This window comes from Gastrolobium bilobum, unplaced genomic scaffold (assembly GCF_033153095.1).
Source record: "Gastrolobium bilobum isolate Gb01-03AN ecotype WA unplaced genomic scaffold, APGP_CSIRO_Gbil_v1 utg142576, whole genome shotgun sequence".
NCBI classification, from domain to species: Eukaryota; Viridiplantae; Streptophyta; class Magnoliopsida; order Fabales; family Fabaceae; genus Gastrolobium; species Gastrolobium bilobum.
In genome coordinates, this window is record NW_026899753.1 from 15,799 (window position 1) to 36,060 (window position 20,262).

Below are 20,262 nucleotides of genomic sequence, written 5' to 3' on the forward strand. Positions count from 1 at the left end.
CGACATCATTTTGTATCAGAAATCATGGTATTTTTATAATTTTAATTTATTTCAGGGTTATTATAGTCTTTATAATTTCAATTATTTAATTTTTCAAACTCAAAACGACATCGTTTTGAGAATAAATGCGGCTACATTATCTACAGTAACTGCAAAAATATTATTCTGATAGTGTATTTTTTTTTTTCAACGGCCAATCATAGGACAATTTTTGTATTTAAGTATTTAAAAAAAATTAAAAGTTTATAATATTAAACTCTTTTAATTTTGCCGTGGATTCCTCGGGTAACATACTAGTGTCATTATAAATAAAACAAACGTGAAAAATATTATATAGTTTTCAGCAACTTGAATAAAATATATATTGGCATATTATAGTGTTGCTCTTATCTGCAGTAATTTTAAGTTATGTCCATATTTCAAGATATTGGCAGAACACCTGCTCCCCCTATAAATGGACCCAAGTAATGTGAGTTTCCATACTACAAATCTAGCAAAGTAGTTCAGGCATCAAAGCTATGGAATCCCCCATTGAGGAGCATGCTGCCAAACTACTTCAAGCTCAAACCCATATATTCAATCACATTTTTAGCTTCATAAACTCCATGTCCCTTAAATGTGCAATTGAGTTATGCATTCCAGATGTCATACACAAGTATGGCCAACCCATGCCGCTCTCACTACTCATTGCTTCACTACCAATCCACCCTTCCAAAACTGGAAGCATCTATCGCTTGATGCGAATTTTGACCCATTCTGGTTTCTTCTTTCAGCAAAATGTTACTGAAAATGAGCTAGAAGTGAGGTATGGGCTAACCGATGCATCTAGATTACTACTTAATGATCAACCCTTGAGCTTGACATCTTTTTTGCATTTCGTACTAGACCCAACTATGATAAATCCATGGCAGAAATTTTCTACTTGGTTTAAAAATGATGATCCTACTCCATTTTACACGGAAAATGGGATGACACTTTGGGATTATGCTTGCCATGAGCCCAAATTCAATCACGTTCTCAATGAAGCCATGGCTAGTGATGCTCGATTGATTTCCAATGTGGTCGTTGAGAAGTGCGAGGGAGTGTTCATGGGATTGGAGTCATTAGTTGATGTTGGGGGAGGCACAGGGACTATGGCAAAGGCCATTGCCAAGTCATTCCCACAATTGGAGTGTATTGTATTTGATCTCCCACATGTTGTTAATGGCTTGCAAGGAAGTGACAATCTAAAATATGTTGGAGGTGACATGTTTGAGTCAATTCCCTCCGCCGATTCCATTTTGTTAAAGGTAAAGTATTTTCACATATATAGTTTATGAGACAGGTTATATTTACAAATTTTTTTGTTTACAAACTCTTACAAACTACGCTAAGTACGACCGGTCCTACTTTAATCATGCATTGTACGACCGGTCGTACTTAGTGCAATTTGCAAAAAAAATTTGTAAACAGATCATATCCCATAGTTTATTATCTTCTTCTAAATTGTCAAACCTTTAGCAAAGATGCATCATTATTGAGAATGAACTTGTTATCATAATTAGGGTCTAAGTTGCTTCATAACTTGACATATTGATCTCTGCTTATTCCAATAAAAAGATCTAGGTTACACACATTTTTTTATTTCTTGAGGGTTTTACTATTTGATAAACAATCATCTCACCTAATCCATGGTTTTTTTGGATTTGATACCTTGATAAATAATTAATCATCTCACCTAAAAGGTTAAGTTATTAAGTGATGAGTCTTCAATAATTTTATATTATATCTCTCTAACACAATTAAGAAATATAACAATTTCTTGCAAGGTTTTGCCATTTGATAAACAATGATCTCACTTAATCTATGATTATCTTGGATCTGATACCATGATATATAATTATCTCACCTAAAAGGTTAAGTTATTAAGTAATAAATCTTCTATAATTTTATATTATATCTCTCTAGCTAACACAATTTAAAATATAGCAAAATAATATTTAATTTCGTTGCACATTCATAATTAATTTGAGTGACATGCAGTGGATATTGCATGACTGGAACGATGAGGAATGTGTGAAAATACTGAAGAAATGCAAGGAGGCACTCACTAGCAAAGGTAAAGAAGGGAAGGTGATAATCATTGAGGTCGTGATGGGGAATGAAGAGATAGATGGTGAATTTGTTGACACGAAGCTCTTCTTTGATATGGAAATGATGGCCTTGGTGACTGGAAAAGAGAGAAATGAGAAAGAATGGGCCAAGCTTTTTTTCTCTGCTGGTTTCAGTAACTACAAAATAACTCAACTTCTGGGTTTGAAGTCTCTCATTGAGGTTTATCCGTAGTATAAGTGTGATGATAAGAGGCACACTATGTATCATTCACATGAATTCCTCTGTTAGTTTGTTCTCATTGACCTATCCAAGTTTAGTAGTTTACACCATGTTTTTTCTGTCCACTGTGTGCACCTTGTTTTTTTAATGCGGAAACTCTTGTGGGTCTAGGTAATTTGTCTTTATGCAATCGTGTATTACTATAAATAGACGCGTAAGATGGCAAATTTCATGGTGGGTGTGATGTCAAAGTGCACTTTTAATATATATATGTTTGTTTATTTATTTCATGCCATAGTTTATACAAACTAAGCTATAGAACAGGAAAGACATTTTGGTTGGTATGACCGGACCAAGATACGGTTGGATTTGGTCGACAAAAGAAAAATGCCAGTGAATGGGACATATTGCATAACTTTTTTTTTTTTATGACTATAATACTCTACTTTTTCATTAAGTAACAAGTATCTTTAAAACATCAATTATGAAGTAAAAATGTTATATTAAAAGAACATTTAATAGAATAAAAACTTATGTATTCTTTAAGACTTTTCTTTAAACAATTGAGAAAATATTTAATAGGCCTACAGGTAATTGTTTTTTATTTTTTGATAATTAAATTAATTACCTTAGTTCTTGTATAATTAATTACTTGTAGGATTGAGCATTGTAATCAAGTGAAAAGTTATAACGATATGAGTTAACAAAAGTTACAACTGGAAGTTTTATTAATAGAGGATGCCGACGGAAAGGTAATAGATAAAATAAGAAAAAGAGGTTGGCATTATTGCTTAGTGCCGTTACTTCAATCTCTCATCCTTCAAAAAGCAGAGAAGAACTCCAATGATTTATAACTAAAAAACAACTCGACTATCATCAAGCAGTGGAGATAATGTGATGTTTCAGCTTAAAAGCCGTCAATTGGTAGGAAAAACATATACATGTTATCACCGCTTATGCTCGACTATAATCCAACTAATTAAGTAATTGATCAGTCTTCAATTTATTATATATTAAGGATTAATATGAGCATGAAATTGATTAAAAGTAATTAAAAGTTATGAGAATTATAATTAAATTGTTATTTTATTTTCAATAATATTCTCATAAGATTTCTTATATTTTATAGTAAATTTCAGCTCAATAAAAAAGATAAATTGGAGAGATCAAGTAAAGTTGCTTTGAATTTCTGAATCATTCAAGATCTTATCAAATCTTCGTTTGAATATTTTTAAGGAAAACTTTTCATTAAATAAAAAGGGGAAGATTTGAAGGATTGGATCAAATATATGATTAGAGATTCTAGTGAAAATTTCATTAAAGATATTATGGAAAATTAAAAGATATGGTTTTACCCCTATAAAAAGGCATCTCTTGGAAACACAAAGGAATTGGACAGAGGCAAGCATATTCAGAGGAAGGAGGAGAACACCAGAGTCCTGAGTTGGAGATTTTTTTTTTATAACAGAGTTGGAGATTTTAGAGAGAGAGGAGCTTGAAGGAGACTGAACAATATTGATTCTTCTTCTTCTTCTTTATGATTTCTTTTATTTTCTTTATTTTGTTTAAGCCAGCTATGTCTGGCTAGTTTTCTTAGTAGTTAGGAATATAGATCCGATGTGAATCCTTGTTTTGGTTTAATTCTTTTCATTAATAAACTGTCTCAAATTATTTGTATTTACCTTGATTTGCATGTTTAAATTCTTGTATGATCTGGCCAATTATATAGGGATAAAGAGGGCTAGGGTTCATAATAGACATATTGGGATCTTGATCTAGACATGGGTAGAACACCAGTTCTTGCTTGGTCTAGACATAGGCTTGTAGGAATTGCAAACTTTTGTAATTCATCGCGCTTAAGGCTTAATCTAAAAGGGATTTCTAAGACATTAGGATTCTGATTGGGTTAAAGGGTTAAAGAACTAAGACATTAGGATTTAATCAATTAATTTCTAGATGATGAATTATTTGAAATAATTGAGATAGAATAATATTGAATTGTAATTAAACAAATTAAGGGGGATCGGAGGTGAAGTAAACCTAACTGTATTTTTATTCTTCATTTTAAAACTCAATTTTTATTTCAAATAATCTTTTTAATTGATTTCTTTTACTGTCATCTTTATTTGATTTTTAATTAAATATTGATTACCTGCGAAATTACTTTTGAATTGTCTAACTTAGATAAAAACGACGAAACTATTGCTTGAATTTAGTCCTCGTGGGAACGATACTTTTACTTAATCACTTTATTACTTGTACGACCGATATACTTGCCGTGTTCGCAACAAGTTTTTGGCGCCGTTGCCGGAGACTAAAAATCAACAATAGCAGTATCTGTGGAATTTAAGATTAGACCTTTATTTTTTATTTTTTTACCCTTCCTGATTTCTTTTTAATTCTGGTTTATGCGAGGTACAGTTGATCCAAATGACTTGCTCTACGAATCGAAAATTGAAAAGATAGCAAGGGAGAATAGAATGATCACTAAGGAGTGTAACACCTCGTGTATATCCAGTTTGTTATTATGTCATCGTATTAAGACACACTTAATTAAAAATGCGAAATATCTTTTTCTTTTCAATTATGATGTCATTATCAATTACCAAGTTGATTACTTAATTCTTTTTCAAAACATTGCCTGCATGTAAATTGCAATTAAACATCTAACTGAACTACCTCAATATATAAAATAACTAACTGTGTCTCTAGTCACGGAACTACAACATGTAGACCGGACAGATCCTGATAGTTTATACAACTCAAAACTAGAGTAAGACATAGTTAAATCAATGTGGCATGGACAATCCCCATGCTCACCAAATAAACAACATACTCAACAAGTCTCAATACAAACAACATGGTAATGGATAAGGCGTAATCACTAAACAGGTACATCAGCATAATCAGCAAGCATATCAATCAACTAAGCTCCGGCCTCCTGCCACTAGAGGTCTCAACCCCTGGGAATAAGCGCCTCAAACGTGGGGTGAGATCTCTAAACAGAAATCTCAGTAACGCAATGGGTCCTCAAGGATTTCTCCCCCCCCCCCCCCAAGCTCACTTACATGTGCAATATAAGTTCTAAAAGTAGTTTAACAATATAAGTTCCAAAATCAGTGCAATGCAACAGATAATCATGTCATTTATGTCAACTATTCTACTGGCCAGAGAAATGCAGGATTTATATACGTCTATTACCCACACCTAGTGCAAGACGCCACTTGCACCCACCCACAGAATCACTGTATTGTATGACGCCACATACTCAGGCTTACCGTCTAGATGGAACAACACATGCATATTATAAGGCCCTTGCACTTAACAACTCAAAAGCATTTCAATCATCAAAACATGAAAACACATCATGCATAAAACCATTCCCCCATGGGGTATGGTGGAACCAACAATGGCTAAACCGAGGACACGAAAGCTTACCTCGCAAGCTAACTATCCAAGCCAAGCTCACACTAGCTCAATGCCCACAAACAGCACAATCACAATCTGTTTATACAATAATTAATCATCAATAATCATTGCTCAAGATTCCATTAAGTGATTAAGGCTTTCCAACTCATTTTAAGTCATTTCATGCAATTTCTGCAGGAGGTATTCGAATACTCCTCGATGAGTATTCGAATACTCCCTGTCTCCAGAAAGTATTCGACTAGTTTCACTTAAGTATTCGAATACTACAAGGTATCCGAATACTTTTTCCCCCAGTATCCCAATACCACCATGTATCCGAATACTAACACAACAGTATTCGTATACTACCAAGTATTTGAATACTTACTCAAAGGTATCCGAATACTTTTCTTCCCAAAACAGTATCCCAATACTCCTGCAAGGAGTATTCGACTACCAAGGGATAAGTATTCGAATACTACCTGAAAAGTATTCGAATACTTATCAGACCGAATGCAGAAACTCGAGCATTCTTCTGCATAAGTCCACTTTTAAGTGTCCAAACTTGATTTGGAGTCCAATGTCTCCATTAACAGATGTTTATTAACATATTAGGAACTCAGAAACACAGTCCTTAACTCAAATGATCCATGTTTTACTTTTTAAAGGATAAAACAAGCTTAAATCATGAAAATGACAAAGAGGTGATCATGGTAGACCTCAAGCTCCAAAAACTATGAAAATGAGGCACACTAGGGGTCCTCTACACAACACCACAACACTGACTCTTCTAAGAGACGAAAATGCACTCAAGCTTTGCCTTTTATCAAGAAAAATGGTTTCTTGAAGCCAAAACTACCATGACAATGGTTTCACTCAACCAAAGTCAGAACACAACCCCCTCAAGTCTTACAAACAGCAAACACACACCCAGAAATGCTTCACCAACTCCCTCACAATGCTCACAAATCAGTGTTTATAACTTCAAAGAGGAAGCATCAATGTAAAGGTGGAGTCTTTTGTGAAGAATGAAGGAAGAGAAGGGTGGCAAAGGGGAGAAACTAACCAACAACCAAGGGAGGTCCAAAAACTCACGTAGGAATTTGTATTCTGACCTAGGGCATTGTGCCACCAGGTATATATATAGGCTCATTAACTTAAAACGTATTGTATTAGCTCTAATAGCTACGCTTATCATTTTAATCTCAAACTTAGGATTTTGAACCTAGCCATTTTTCTAGGATTTATCATGTTTTTATTTTATTTTTCACAGCACCTTTCCGGTACGCGCTTTTTATATAGCCAATATCAGTTCTGGCACCAGTTCTCATTATTTTGACCTGAAACTTGTTATGCTAGTCCTATATATTATTCTAGGAATGTTCCCACACTTATTATAATTTTTCGGGATACTTCATCGGTATGCATTTATACCGTGGAGCAGAACCGGTATCTGCACTTTTCGTCAGAAAAGCGACTTTCAACATTATTAATCACTTACCAAAATTATCTAAGTCTTCTCGTAATTATTAGGGTCAATTATGGAATTATCTCATTAATCTCATAATTAATTAATTAAATTCCTTAATTAACGGTGCAGGTTCTTACAAGGAGCGAAAAGAAAAAAGAAAGAGTGAACTGATCACTCTTCCAAGGATAAACATCAACTATGGTTGAAGAAATACCACATGAGGATACCATGGAGTAATTCCTCAACCCATCATTTGCACCTGTCTCTTCTGCAATCATCATTCCACCAATCCAGGCCAACAACTTTGAAGTTCATCCGACCTTCTTGCAGCTATTCCAGAACAATCAATTTTCAGGGGAGGACGACTATGATCCCAATCTTCATGTGTCGGAATTTTTGGAACTATGTCGGCTTCACAAGTATAATGGAGTTAGCACTGATGCCATTTGTCTGGTACTTTTTCCTTTTACATTGAAAGGAAGAGCAAAGGAATGGCTAAGGAATGAACCTGAAGGGAGCATCACTTCATGGGATGACTTGGTAGTTAAATTCATGCAGAAGAAGTGAGAGATTGATCATTTCTCTCAACATGATGGTGAATCCTTTGGCGCAGCTTGGAGGAGATTCAAAGGCTTATTGACCGCTTGCCCACAATATGCTCTTCAAGCAGGAGATAAAGTGAGGCTCTTCTACCATGGTATATGCCATGCTGATAGAAAATTCCTGAATGTGGCTGCTAATGGATCATTAGTTAACAAAGCTCCAGTTGTATCTCTACAACTCATTGAAGAATTAGCTGCTGAGGAGAATGAGGATGTACCTAGCTCAAATAGAGGCATTTTGCAAGTGGATAGAGTTGAAATCTTAATGATTGGTCAACAGAGTTTGCAGAAACAAATGGAATCTCTCACAAAGATAGTTGCTAAGAATCAAATCTCTGCCATCAATGCTGAGGAACCAATAATATGTTACATATGTGCTGAAGGACATTTGACTGTGAGTTGCCCGTTAGCTCAACCTTCAGAAGTCAACTATATGGGAAACCCACAAAGGAACAACTACCAAGGCAGCAACAACACGGGTTGGAGGAATAACTCAGGTCTCTCTTACAATCCACAACCACAATAGCCTGTTCCATCTAGCTCAATTTCAGTTTTGGAGAAATTGGTGGAGACTATGGCTTCAACCACCAGTGCTTTCATTCAAGAGATAAGATCGAACTTCAAGACTCAAGAGGCATCGATCAAGAATCAGGAGGCTTCAATCCGAAATCTTGAAACTCAAATTGGACAGCTGGCTAAGCAATTGAATGAAAGAACTCCGGGGACAATGCCTAGTGACACTGTAGTTAATCCAAGAGAGTACTGTAATGCAATCACCACTCGAAGTGGGAAGGTGATTGAACCTCAAGATAAGCCAGCCAAGGTAGCAAAGGAAGCACCAAAAGAGGAGAAAACAAAAGATGAAGAGACAAAAGAGGATATTACTACGAAAGAAGAGGCTCCTAATTATGATGATGTAACCTACTTTAGAGGAACAATCAATCGTAATAAGAAAACTACAAAGAAACTTCCATCAAGATTCAGTCAACCAGATCCTTATGCAAAAGCTCCACACCCTCTTCGGCAAAAGCAAGATAAAGAGAAACAACAATACTCAAAGTTTATAAAGATGTTTAAAAAGCTGCAAATTAACATTCCATTCTCCGAAGCTCTGGAGAACATGCCTCTTTATGCTAAATTCATGAAGGGTCTCTTGTCAAACAAACATAAGCTCAGAGGGATGGAAACGGTAGCTTTAACTGAAGAGAGTAGTGATGTGATCAAAAAGGGATTTCCATCTAAAGTCAAAGACCCAGGGAGATTCAGTATCCCTTGTATGATTGGGAATATTAAAGTAGGAAGGGCTCTATGTGATCTAGGAGCCAGTGTTAACTTGATGCCTCTTTCTTTTGCACAATCTTTGGGGATTACGGAGTTGAAATCTACCTTGATGTCTCTCTAGTTTGCTGATAGTTCCATCAAAAGGTCGAAAGGAGTGCTAGAAGATTTCCTTGTAAAGGTAAATGATTATATATTTCCAACTGATTTTGTTGTGCCTAGTATGGAGGAAGATGACAACATGCCTCTCATCTTGGGGAGACCATTGTTAGCAACTGCTAGGGCACTGATTGATGTGGAGCAAGGAAAGATGATCTTTAGAGTTAGTGGTGGTGAATTTAAAATGAATGTTTTTGAGGCCATGAAGCATCCTGAAGATAAAGAAGACTGCTTTCAGATCGATGTAATAGAAGAAGCAATTTCAGAGAAGATCCTTGAAGAAGCAAATCCTCCCACTATTGAAGATCAATTTGCAGACATTTTGCACTCCTCAGAGCTACTGAATGATGATCAACTAACTGAGGTAGTTAAAGCCATCGATTCAACTGAAGTTTCAAATGCACGGAAAGAAGAGCTAGTTGAATTGATTAGGAAACCTGAAGGTCAAGTTTACTGCATTGTTGAAAAGAATGTTGAGGAAAGAAACAAGAAGAAAATCCATCAGAAGTATGAGGAACGCAAGCCAAAAGATAAGATGGAAAAACTCAGGAGCAATGGAAAGCATGTGAAGACTAAATTTAGAGCTCCTGAGGCAACTTCTTCTCATTCATCTGCGCAGGAGTATTATGGAAGGACACAATATTGGATCAAGAAGACTGGTTCATCAATGGTAGCGTGCTTCCAACTACCATAATCATGAGGGGTACGTAAGGCTCGTGACGTAAAACAAACGCTAATTGGGAGGCAACCCAATAAATTTTTCATTTTTAAATTTATTTTTTATTTTATTTTTTATTTTATTTTATTTTATTTTATTTTTATTTATTTTTCCTTTTAGTACTGTATGCAGATATATACTCTTATTTTGATAATTCATGTACATATTCTCCTATTATCAATATCTTGTTTTGATCTAGATGTGTGTTCTTAGCTCGCAGAATCCTTTGGTTTAATATTATTTGTGGGGACAACAATGTTTTAAATCTGAGAATTGGGTGCATATTATGCTTGGACTGAGGAATACACAGAGAATAATAAATATGCTTAGCAGGAATTTTCAAATTCAGGGGAGATATCTCAAACTTTTTGAATTTTATCTTATTTTTTTTAGTTGTCTGTTTTCTATTCTACTGGTAGTGGTGTCTCTGAATATTTTTCCAAAATAGCATGAGCTAAATTGGTTAATAAATCTGAATAAACTCTAGGAGGCACAAGTGAAACTGTGAGAATTCAAAATAATTTTTCTGTCATGACATTGCATTGAATATTAACTAGAGAATATGACTGCTCGTTTGTGTGATTTTCTTTATGAGAATTTTTAGATAAAGCTTTGATGTGAAAATTAGGAATTAGATTCTAGCTTGACACCACAGCCTGTTAGATTTGAGCCTATACAGTAATTATTTTTTTGGAGAGGCCTCACTGTAGTGGTACTCTAGAACTTGATCTGTTTATCTGAGATGCATGCATGAATTGAAATGATAAAGACATTTTTTCTTGTTAACCACTTGGTCAAATAGCCTACCTGAAAAGAATTTTTTTCCATTGCTAGCCCCTTTGAGCCTTAGACTGATTTTTGTTCAATTTTCCATAAATTACTTAGCTATTATTCCTGTTGACTCACCCTTAAATGAGATTGAAATACCGATCAAAGAAAATTTAAGGTGAAGTGCTCCATTGAAAGTTAAGTGATAAAAAGGAAAAGTGTACCTCAAAGGAAGAATAAATCTGTTTGAGAAGAGGATGTGCAAAGGAAAAGAAAGAAATTGTGAAAGAAAATTTATGCTATAAATTATTAACAAGAAGAAAGAAAAAGGTGGTGAAAAAGGAAAAAAAATCATGAATTGAAAGGAAGAAAAATAGTTAAATCATTGTATTAGAGTTGACTGAGCCTTGAATTAAATTAAATATGTTTCAATCTCACACAATAAAATTAGCTACTTTCCAAATATTCCTACCCCTAAACCAGGCCACATTACAACCCTAAAAAGACCTTTAGATCAATTTTTGCATGTTATCTATGTTCCTCATCTTTAGGAACTTGAGAATAAGATCAAGCCTATAGTAGTGTCATTACACTGATGTAGTGAGAGATTATACCCCAAACACTTGAGTGATGAGTGTATTGTTTATCTTAGTGAGGGGTATTCAAGTTAAATTCTAATTTCCTTTTTCAAACTGAAAAGTTTTGTTTGAAATTCTCAACACTGAAAACTATTCATGCTTAGCATAGTACTCTTATGAGCTTCGGCTCTAAATTATTTGTTTGATACAATGTTATGCTTGAATTTTATGTGTCTCTTCTCAGTAATAGATAAATATATGGATAATATAAAAAAAGCGGATTTTTTTTTCTTTTCAAAATCTACTTTTCTCATGGAGGAAAAACATTCATTGGGAGTTTAATGTCATACCAAAATACTATTTCAAACAACAATCACTTGATTGGTTTTACATTTACGAAATGACTTTATATTTTTTTATTCCACTTTTTTGGGATTTATCCATGGTTCCATGCATTAATTTGATCTTTCACGTGTTGGTAATTGCAAAGAAAGTGAGACTATGGAAAAGACGATTGCAAAGTCATTCCCACTAGGGGTGTAAATGGGTCAGGCTGGCCCAGCCCAGCCTACAGCCCAACCTACATTAAGCCTGGCTTGGCCCGGTCTTTCAGAAAAGTAGAATAGGCTTAGGCTTTTAAGAAAGTTTTTTTAACAAAAAGGTCGTAGGCCAATTTTGTCAAGCCTGGCCCAAAGCCTTGTAGGTTGGCCTATTTAATTTATTAAAAATAGAGTAAATACCATTTTTCGTCCCTGACAATTTTCACGAGGCACATTTTAGTCCCGAACAATAAAAAAGGCTCATTTTAGTCCAAAAATTTGAAAAAAAGGGCCACATTAGTCCTTCCGTTAGTTGGCATCTGACGGTCCAACTAACGGAGTACACGTGGACCGTTACTTTGCTGAGTCACCGTTAAGTATGCCAGCGTGGAAGTAGTACGACGCCGTTTTGCACATGTCTTATGTCTTGTTGGAGTTTTAGACAACTGAAGCTCCTATTTAGTCCCTGACAAATTTATCGAGGTCCTATTTGGTCCTTAACACTAAAAAACCACCATTGCACCAAACCTTTCAAACCACCGTTTCAGCAAACCACCAACCATATCATCAATTTTTTTCCAACTTGGTAAGCCACCAACTTGCTATTTCTTACCAGTTTTCCCATCGTTTGTTGTTGTTGTTTGAAAAATGGTAGAATTGATTTGGTTATATATGGTCCAGTGCATTTATCCATTTTACATGTAGAATCAAGTAAGTTTTGATGATTTATAGAAAAAGTAGAATAACAAAGTAAAAAACCAGAGGATCGGATTAACTACCCCATTATGTAATGTGGTACAGAGAGAAGATAAGGATCATGAACTAGATTCAGATTTATAAAGGACTCCAATCTTCAAATGATCCATAATACTCCCTGGAAGATGCTGTTTGCTAAGTACTGTGATGATGCAAAATAAATCTCTTTTGTCTAACATTTCTTGCATAATGCTCCTGCCGAATGATTGAAAACCTTTCCATCCATGGTAATCCACTGATAGATGGTACTATCTTCCTTCAAAAACTAAAATGATTTATACAAATTGGTTGGAGTTATTAGGATGTCAAATAATATTTGGAGTTAAAAAGTTTTACTCAGTGCCCTCTTGAGCATTTGGAATTCTACAATTTTGCATTTTGATGGGCATAAAAGTAGTTATAGAGTAAGTTATTTACTATATGAAATATTGCAAACATGATTGCTGCCTTGATTGATTGTCAAGTAATTATATTGGATCTGAGCGCTTGCTTCTGGGTCTCCTTAGAGAGGGAGAGGGTGTAGCAGTACGTGTTCTTGAAAACCTGGGTGCTAATCCAACTAATATTCGCACTCAGGCTAGTATTATGTCCTCATTTATTGTTTTTCCCACATTTTCTATTATATATGAATATATTTTTACCTTAATTTTTGTGTCAATCTTGTTTTTCTCCACTGGATGGTAACAGGTTATTTGCATGGTTGGTGAGGGTGCTGACAGCGTTGGTGCTACTGTTGGCCCTGGAAGTAGTAGCAATAAGTTACCAACTTTGGAGGAGTATGGCACCAATTCGACCAAGCTAGCAAGGAGGTATTTGTCAGTTCCTAGTTTTTTCATGACAGATAGTAGATGAGGCTTCATTCTATGCAAAAGCATAATTATTTCTCTTCCTCCATCCTCCCCCTCCCCTAACTAAAAATTGATGATATGGTTGGTGGTTTGCTGCAATGGTGGTTTGAAAGGTTTGCTGCAATGGTGGTTTTTTAGTGTTAAGGACCAAATAGGGTCTCGATAAATTTTCCAAGGACCAAATAGGACTTTCAGTTGTCCAAAACTCCAACAAGAGATAAGGCATGTGCAAAACGGCGTCGTATTACTTCCACGCTGGCATACTTAACGGCGACTCAGCAAAGTAACGGTCCATGTGTGCTCCGTTAGTTGGGCCGTCAGATGCCAACTAACAGAAGGACTAACGTGGCCTTTTTTTTTTTCAAATTTTTGGACTAAAATGAGCCTTTTTTATTATTCGGGACTAAAATGTGCCTCGTGAAAATTGCCAGGGACAAAAAGGGGTATTTACTCTTAAAAATAAAATAATATTTATTTTATGTGGCATGACAAAGTACCAATACCAACCCTAATTTTTAGATGAATGACATTTTCTAGTAGACTTTATTTCAGCACCCAATAATTGTATTTTTCTTATTTTCCCTATTTCTTTGACTCTATTCCTCTATGATATACATTCTAAAGCTGGGGTATTATATTGACTCTTTTTTGTTTGTTATTTTTTTCTTATGAGAAGTACTAGTGCATTCATGAATGAAACTTTCTTTGCCCTGTGCAATTATTTTCTTTGCTTAGTATCTACAATGGTAGGCCTACAAGGCCTGTAGGCCATGCCGGGCTTTCTTATTTTTAAAAATAGGTCGGGCTTGGCCTACAAATAAAGCCTTTGATAGGCCAGTAGGCCAGATAGGCTGAATTTTTTTTTACGTAGGCTTGGGCCAGGAAGGCCAAAGCCCAGCCCAGCCCAGCCCATTTACACCCCTAGTTCCCACCGCTTGATTGCACCATATTTTATATTCCACATGTTGTTCCTTATTTGCAAAGAACTGAGAACCTTAAATATGTTGGAGGGACATGCGTGAGTCAATTCCTCTTGCCGATGCTATTTTATAGAAGATAACTATTACCACAGTATTAATTATACAAGATAGAATCCTTTGGCACCAAATCATAACTGTTGATTTCCTTCAATCTGATACTTATAATTTATTAGATCAAGCTTATTAATTAATTAGTAATTCTAAATAACTTATAACCGTTAGATTGACGAAAATCAAAGGTTAAGATTCGGTGTCAACAAATTTTGTCCCCAATATATATATTTATATATATATATATATATATATATATATATATATATATATATATATATTTATATATATATATATATAGGGTTTTGCATCTATCATTTAACATGACCACAACAACTTTCATACACACACAACATTTTGTGGGACCCGCAATTTTTGAAACCAAAAAAAAAAAAAACTCAGGCACGCAAAACGAATCTCTATAACATAACACAATCACTTTTCCTTCAACATAACTCTTATAAAACCCATATATATATATATATATATATATATATATATATATATAAGAAAAATATTTCTCAAGCAGTTTGAGATATATTTATTTCCATCCTCCCAAAACCTACGTCGTTTTGTTTATTTATTTCCTTATATTAATTGATTCACCTTTAAATTGTTATGATTCACTTTTTCTCTCTCTTCCTTTATCACCATTGATCCATCTTTGTACGGTTATAATTTAGTAGCTGGAGATAAATTATCTCAAGCAAATTGAGAAACGATAAGCCATATATATATATATATATATATATATATATATATATATATATATATATATATAAAGTTCAGTGTATATCCTGTGACTGGATATAAGGTTTTGGCTTATCACCCCCTTATAACTATGTGCTCCGGGAAGTACATAGTTATAATATTAAAGTATTTTTTTTATCTCTTGATAAGTTTTTCATAAACTTGTCGGCTGACGTGGAGAGAGAGAAAAAAACAAATTATAACGTGGAGAGAGAGAGACAAAAATAAATTATAACTATGTACTCCCCGGAGTACATAGTTATAAGGGTGCAAATGGATAAAACCTTGTATCCTGTGACTAGACACCAGATGGAACCATATATATTTATATATATATATATACACACACACACACATATATATATATATATATGTAGGCATAATAGGCCCTTATGTTGCAGGAATTTAAAGTTCTCTAGAAAACTATGTACTTCGGGGAATACATAGTTATAATATTAACTTTATTTTTTCATACCCCTTATAACTATATACACTGATGGGTACATAGTTATAATAATAAAAGTTATTTTTTAATTATATTACAACTATCTACTATCCATAGTACATAGTTTGCAGAAGAATTCCAAATTCTTGAAACATGATAAAAAGTAACCCACATAATTATATATATGGGGTTTAAAATTCTTATTTCACAGGAAAAATATGCACTTATGCCAATGAGACATCAAGATAAGTGCTTCAATTTTTTTTTGTTTTTTAAAAAAATGTGGATCCCACCATGTATGTGTCTGATGCAAAATTCGAAAATCTCATGTGACATAAGAGGTGTAAAACCATACACACACTCACATATATACAATGGCGGACCCAGAAAATTTTATTATACAATGGCGGACCCGAAAAATTTTATTTAGGTCTGCACATTTAGTGGCGTGTTGCCCCTGATTTTTTTTTAAAAAACAAAGTTTTAAATGCATTAAAAATTAAAAGAATATAAAAACAAGGGTTTATATCCTCATGTTAAATAAACCAAATTTTTCATCATGTTAAGAAAAAAAAAGACTAATTCATTGAATAATGTGCCCTCTCACTTTCTTTAATATTAACTTGTCTTTTTCTTAACATGATAAAAAATTTAGTTCATATAACACGAGGGATATAATCCTCAAACAAGAAAAAAAAAGAAAACTTCAACTTAACATAAAAAAATAGTAATTAACTTTATGATATAAAAATACTAAAACATAAGCAGTAAATAAGATGTGTTTTTTCTTAGTACATGTGCTTGCATTTTTGGCAATCCATCTACTAAAATTACTCGTTACATTTCTAATTAATTAAAAAATATATCTCTTCTTTACTAAAAAAAATGTATCTCCAAATTTATATCTGCACTTGCCCACATTGGCAATTGAGCAGGTCCGCCATGAGTGCATATATATATGGGCATAATTTTTTTGACATCGGTGTAAGAATAATAAATCTTACACTCAATCCTAAAAGTTTGATTTTTGTATATATCACGGTTGTAATTTATTGAGAATTAATAATTAATTAATAAGAATAAATCAATTATAACCGTTTAATGCACGGAAATCAACGGTTAAAATTGAATGTAAGACTTATATATATATAGGTAGGATTCTTTGACAGCAGTGTCAAATTTGAAGTTTGACACCTCATCTTATAGCCGTTAGATCAAAAAAGATCAATGACTCTAATTTGTAAGCATATGACACCATTGATTTTTTTTATCTAATGGCTCTCAGATGAGATGTCAAACTTCAAATTTGACATTGCTGTCAAAGGATCCTACTTCATATATATGAGGAATGATTCGTTTACAAACTTTTTTTACAAATTTGTGCAAATTACACTATGTACTTCCGGAAGTACTTAGTGTAACCAACCTAATGTACTTCCGGGAATACATAGTGTATTTTGTAAATTATATATGAGTTTATCATTTGTATTTTTACACGAAATAAAATTATCTCCAGAAAATCAAAAATTATGTCATTTTTAGGGTTGGGAGAATTAATAAGTTGTATTTTGGTAAAGTTCATATAATAAATAAACAAATAAAATTCATAAAATATCATTTATTAATTCTCTCAATATCCTAAAAGACGTAATTTTAGGGTTGCTGGAGATAATTTGTCTAGTCACATTGCCAAATGTTCTAAATTAGTTTATATATATATATATATATATATATATAGATGAGGCATGATATTCTTACACCGGTGTAAGAGTTAGAAGTCTTACACTCAATCTTGACCATTGATCCACTTGTATCCAATGACTCACATTACTAAAAAATTTGAACCCTTAGATATAAGTGGGATCAGTGGACAAGATTGAAAGTGTAACTTACACTGCTGTAAAATAATCCTGACCCTATATATATATATATATATATATATATATATATATATATATATTCAGCCAAGATAAGTTCACATAATTACAAGCTAATTAAGTTGATTAATAATTTGACAGGTATGTAAGCCGTTAATTCCAGCAATTCCATTCGGAGAATTAATGGACCTGAGAGGGTATGTTGTTTTTAATGGATTGTAATTGTACCGCTTGGAAGAATCATGACAAATAAAAAAGACACAAAGTGGGGGGCTTTGGTGACCCCTTTTGCACCACCTTTCGCGAATGTCCTGTGGAAACGTGAAAAAATTCAATTATGAGGAAATTCTAACAGATTTTATTTTGTGTATAATTTATTTATTTTTTCAAAATGTCATCCAAGAATACCATGAAAGGGGTGACATTCTTGAAATCTTAAGTGTTAAAAAAAATTTACACTTTTTTTTGGAACAAATTCCCAGTAATTTTAAGATGATAATGCTACCCGGTACTTGTAACTTTTTCACTTATTAGAAGGATGACTAAATGAAAGTGAATCTCTGACATTGACATTAAACCGAAAAATTAAAGATGGTTGGTGTCTGTTTACCGAAAAAAAAAAAAAAAAAGGATGGACTTGGTGTCAATTAAGTTAGCAAGTAATGGTTGGATGTACCACAACATTATCGTTTATATGTGTTTGTGTGTGTCTTAAAGTAACTGCAACATATTTTACCATGCACATCGTACCCCTGAGAAATTAAAAAAAGAAGAAGAATATTTATCCAGCTTGCCTTATAAATAGACCCAACTAATGCGATGTTCCATAGAAGTGAAACCACAAATCTAGCTAGTAGTTCAGAGAGGAAAATCATGGAATTCCAAAGCGAAGAGCATGCTGCCAAACTGCTTAATGCTCAAACCCACATATGGAATCACATTTGCAGCTTCATAAACTCTATGTCCCTTAAATGTGCAATTGACTTAGGCATACCAGAAGCCATTCACAACTATGGTAAACCCATGCCACTCTCACAACTCATTGCTTCACTATCTATCCACCCTTCCAAAACCTCCTTCATCTACCGCTTGATGCGAATTTTGGCTCATTCTGGCTTCTTTTCTCAACAGAATACCATCGAGAATGAGCTAGAAACGGGTTATGTGCTCACTGATGCATCTATTCTACTTCTCAAGGACAACCCATTGAGTCAGAGGCCTTTCTTGCTTGGCATGCTTGATCCAATTTTGACTGAATCATGGCATCATTTCCCTACATGGTTTAGAAATGATGATCCTACCCCATTTCACACAGCACACAAGATGACAATTTGGGATTATGCTGGCTCCAACCCAAAATTTAATCAGTTTTTCAATGATGCCATGGCAAGTGATGCTAGATTGATTGCCAGTGTGGTAATTGAGAGGTGCAAGGGAGTGTTCAATGGATTGGAATCACTTGTAGATGTTGGGGGAAGCACTGGCACTATGGCTAAGGCCATTGCCAAATCATTCCCACAACTTGATTGCACTGTATTTGATCTTCCACATGTTGTTGCTGATTTGCAAGGAAGTGACAACCTTAAATATGTTGGAGGAGACATGTTTCACTCAATTCCTCCTGCCAATGCCATTCTATTGAAGGTATATTGTTACCACATTACTAGTTATATATCTAATTATATTGCCTAATAAATAGATCATGCTTGTTTTGTACTATTTATCTCACAATTTGGGACTTAGTTGAGGGAGGACTTGATAGGTAGATCTCTGCTCATTCCAGTAAAACAGAAAATCTATCTATCTCTTTAGATTTTTCTCTGGGGTTTGTTATCCAAGTTAAAAACATAACATGATAAGCTGATTTATTTGCAAGTTACAATGTCAAAAGTAAATCATTTCTTGAACACATATATAAGGGATTCAGATCTTTAATCGTTACGGCTTTTTGAATGGCAAGCAGTCAATATTGCATGATTGGAATGATGAGGAATGTGTGAAAATATTGAAGAAATGCAAGGAGGCAATCATGAACAAAGGCAAAGAAGGAAAGTTGATCATAATAGACATGGTGATAGGGAAAGAGAAGCGAGATGATGAATCAGTAGAAGCGCAACTCTTCTTTGATATGCTGATGATGGTGTTGCTAACAGGAAAAGAGAGAAGTGAAAAAGAATGGGCTAAGTTGATTTCCTCTGCTGGTTTCAGTGATTACAAGATAACTCCAGTTTTCGGTTTAAGGTCTCTCATTGAGGTTTATCCGTAGTGGCTTCTTGCCAAATGCTAGCATCACCTTTGGTAATTTAAATGTCTGATGTGTGCTCGTTTATCATTGATGTGTAGAAGTATCAGCAGAAGTCTTTATCATTGATGTGTGCTCGTTTAAATGTTTGGTAATTTTTATATGTCTGATGGAGTGGAATATATATAATAGCAAATTAGCAATAATAATGCGACTCGTCATTTGTGCTACAGGGAACATTTTGAGTACAATCAAATTATTCGAAACACTAACACATAAAATCAACGGGATTAGAAGCAGGGATATTATCACATGTCGTTTGGTTCACCTTTTTTAAAAGTAACTTTTACTACTTACTTATCTTAAAAGTACTTTTTATAAAAGTTAAAGCTATTTATATTTTTATAAAAATATTTAGTTTTTGAAAAGAATATTTGGCTTCTGACTTCTACTTTTCTAAAAAGTTAAAAATTTTAGCT

General features: G+C 34.0%; 2 protein-coding genes across 2 annotated transcripts; both read left to right on the top strand.

Moving 5' to 3' along the window:
* The first annotated feature begins 485 nt into the window (after positions 1 to 485).
* Positions 486 to 19,807, top strand: LOC133293236 (probable O-methyltransferase 3). Its single transcript, XM_061491776.1, has 3 exons — positions 486 to 498; positions 18,392 to 19,185; positions 19,505 to 19,807. Exons 2-3 carry the CDS (start codon positions 18,415 to 18,417, stop codon positions 19,805 to 19,807), a joined length of 1,074 nt encoding a protein of 357 aa, XP_061347760.1. The 5' UTR covers positions 486 to 498; positions 18,392 to 18,414.
* On the top strand, positions 519 to 2,325 carry LOC133293237 (probable O-methyltransferase 3). Its single transcript, XM_061491777.1, has 2 exons — positions 519 to 1,289; positions 2,023 to 2,325. The coding sequence occupies exons 1-2, from the start codon at positions 519 to 521 to the stop codon at positions 2,323 to 2,325; spliced, it is 1,074 nt and encodes a 357-aa protein (XP_061347761.1).
* Positions 19,808 to 20,262: the final 455 nt, after the last annotated feature.

Bases quoted from the DNA above. Each gene is read 5' to 3' on its own strand.
- LOC133293237 (XM_061491777.1), top strand. From the start codon at position 519: ATGGAATCCCCCATTGAGGAGCATGCTGCCAAACTACTTCAAGCTCAA. The intron at 1,290-2,022 runs GTAAAGTATTTT...AGTGACATGCAG, and splicing joins CCGATTCCATTTTGTTAAAG to TGGATATTGCATGACTGGAA.
- LOC133293236 (XM_061491776.1), top strand. From the start codon at position 18,415: ATGGAATTCCAAAGCGAAGAGCATGCTGCCAAACTGCTTAATGCTCAA. The intron at 19,186-19,504 runs GTATATTGTTAC...AATGGCAAGCAG, and splicing joins CCAATGCCATTCTATTGAAG to TCAATATTGCATGATTGGAA.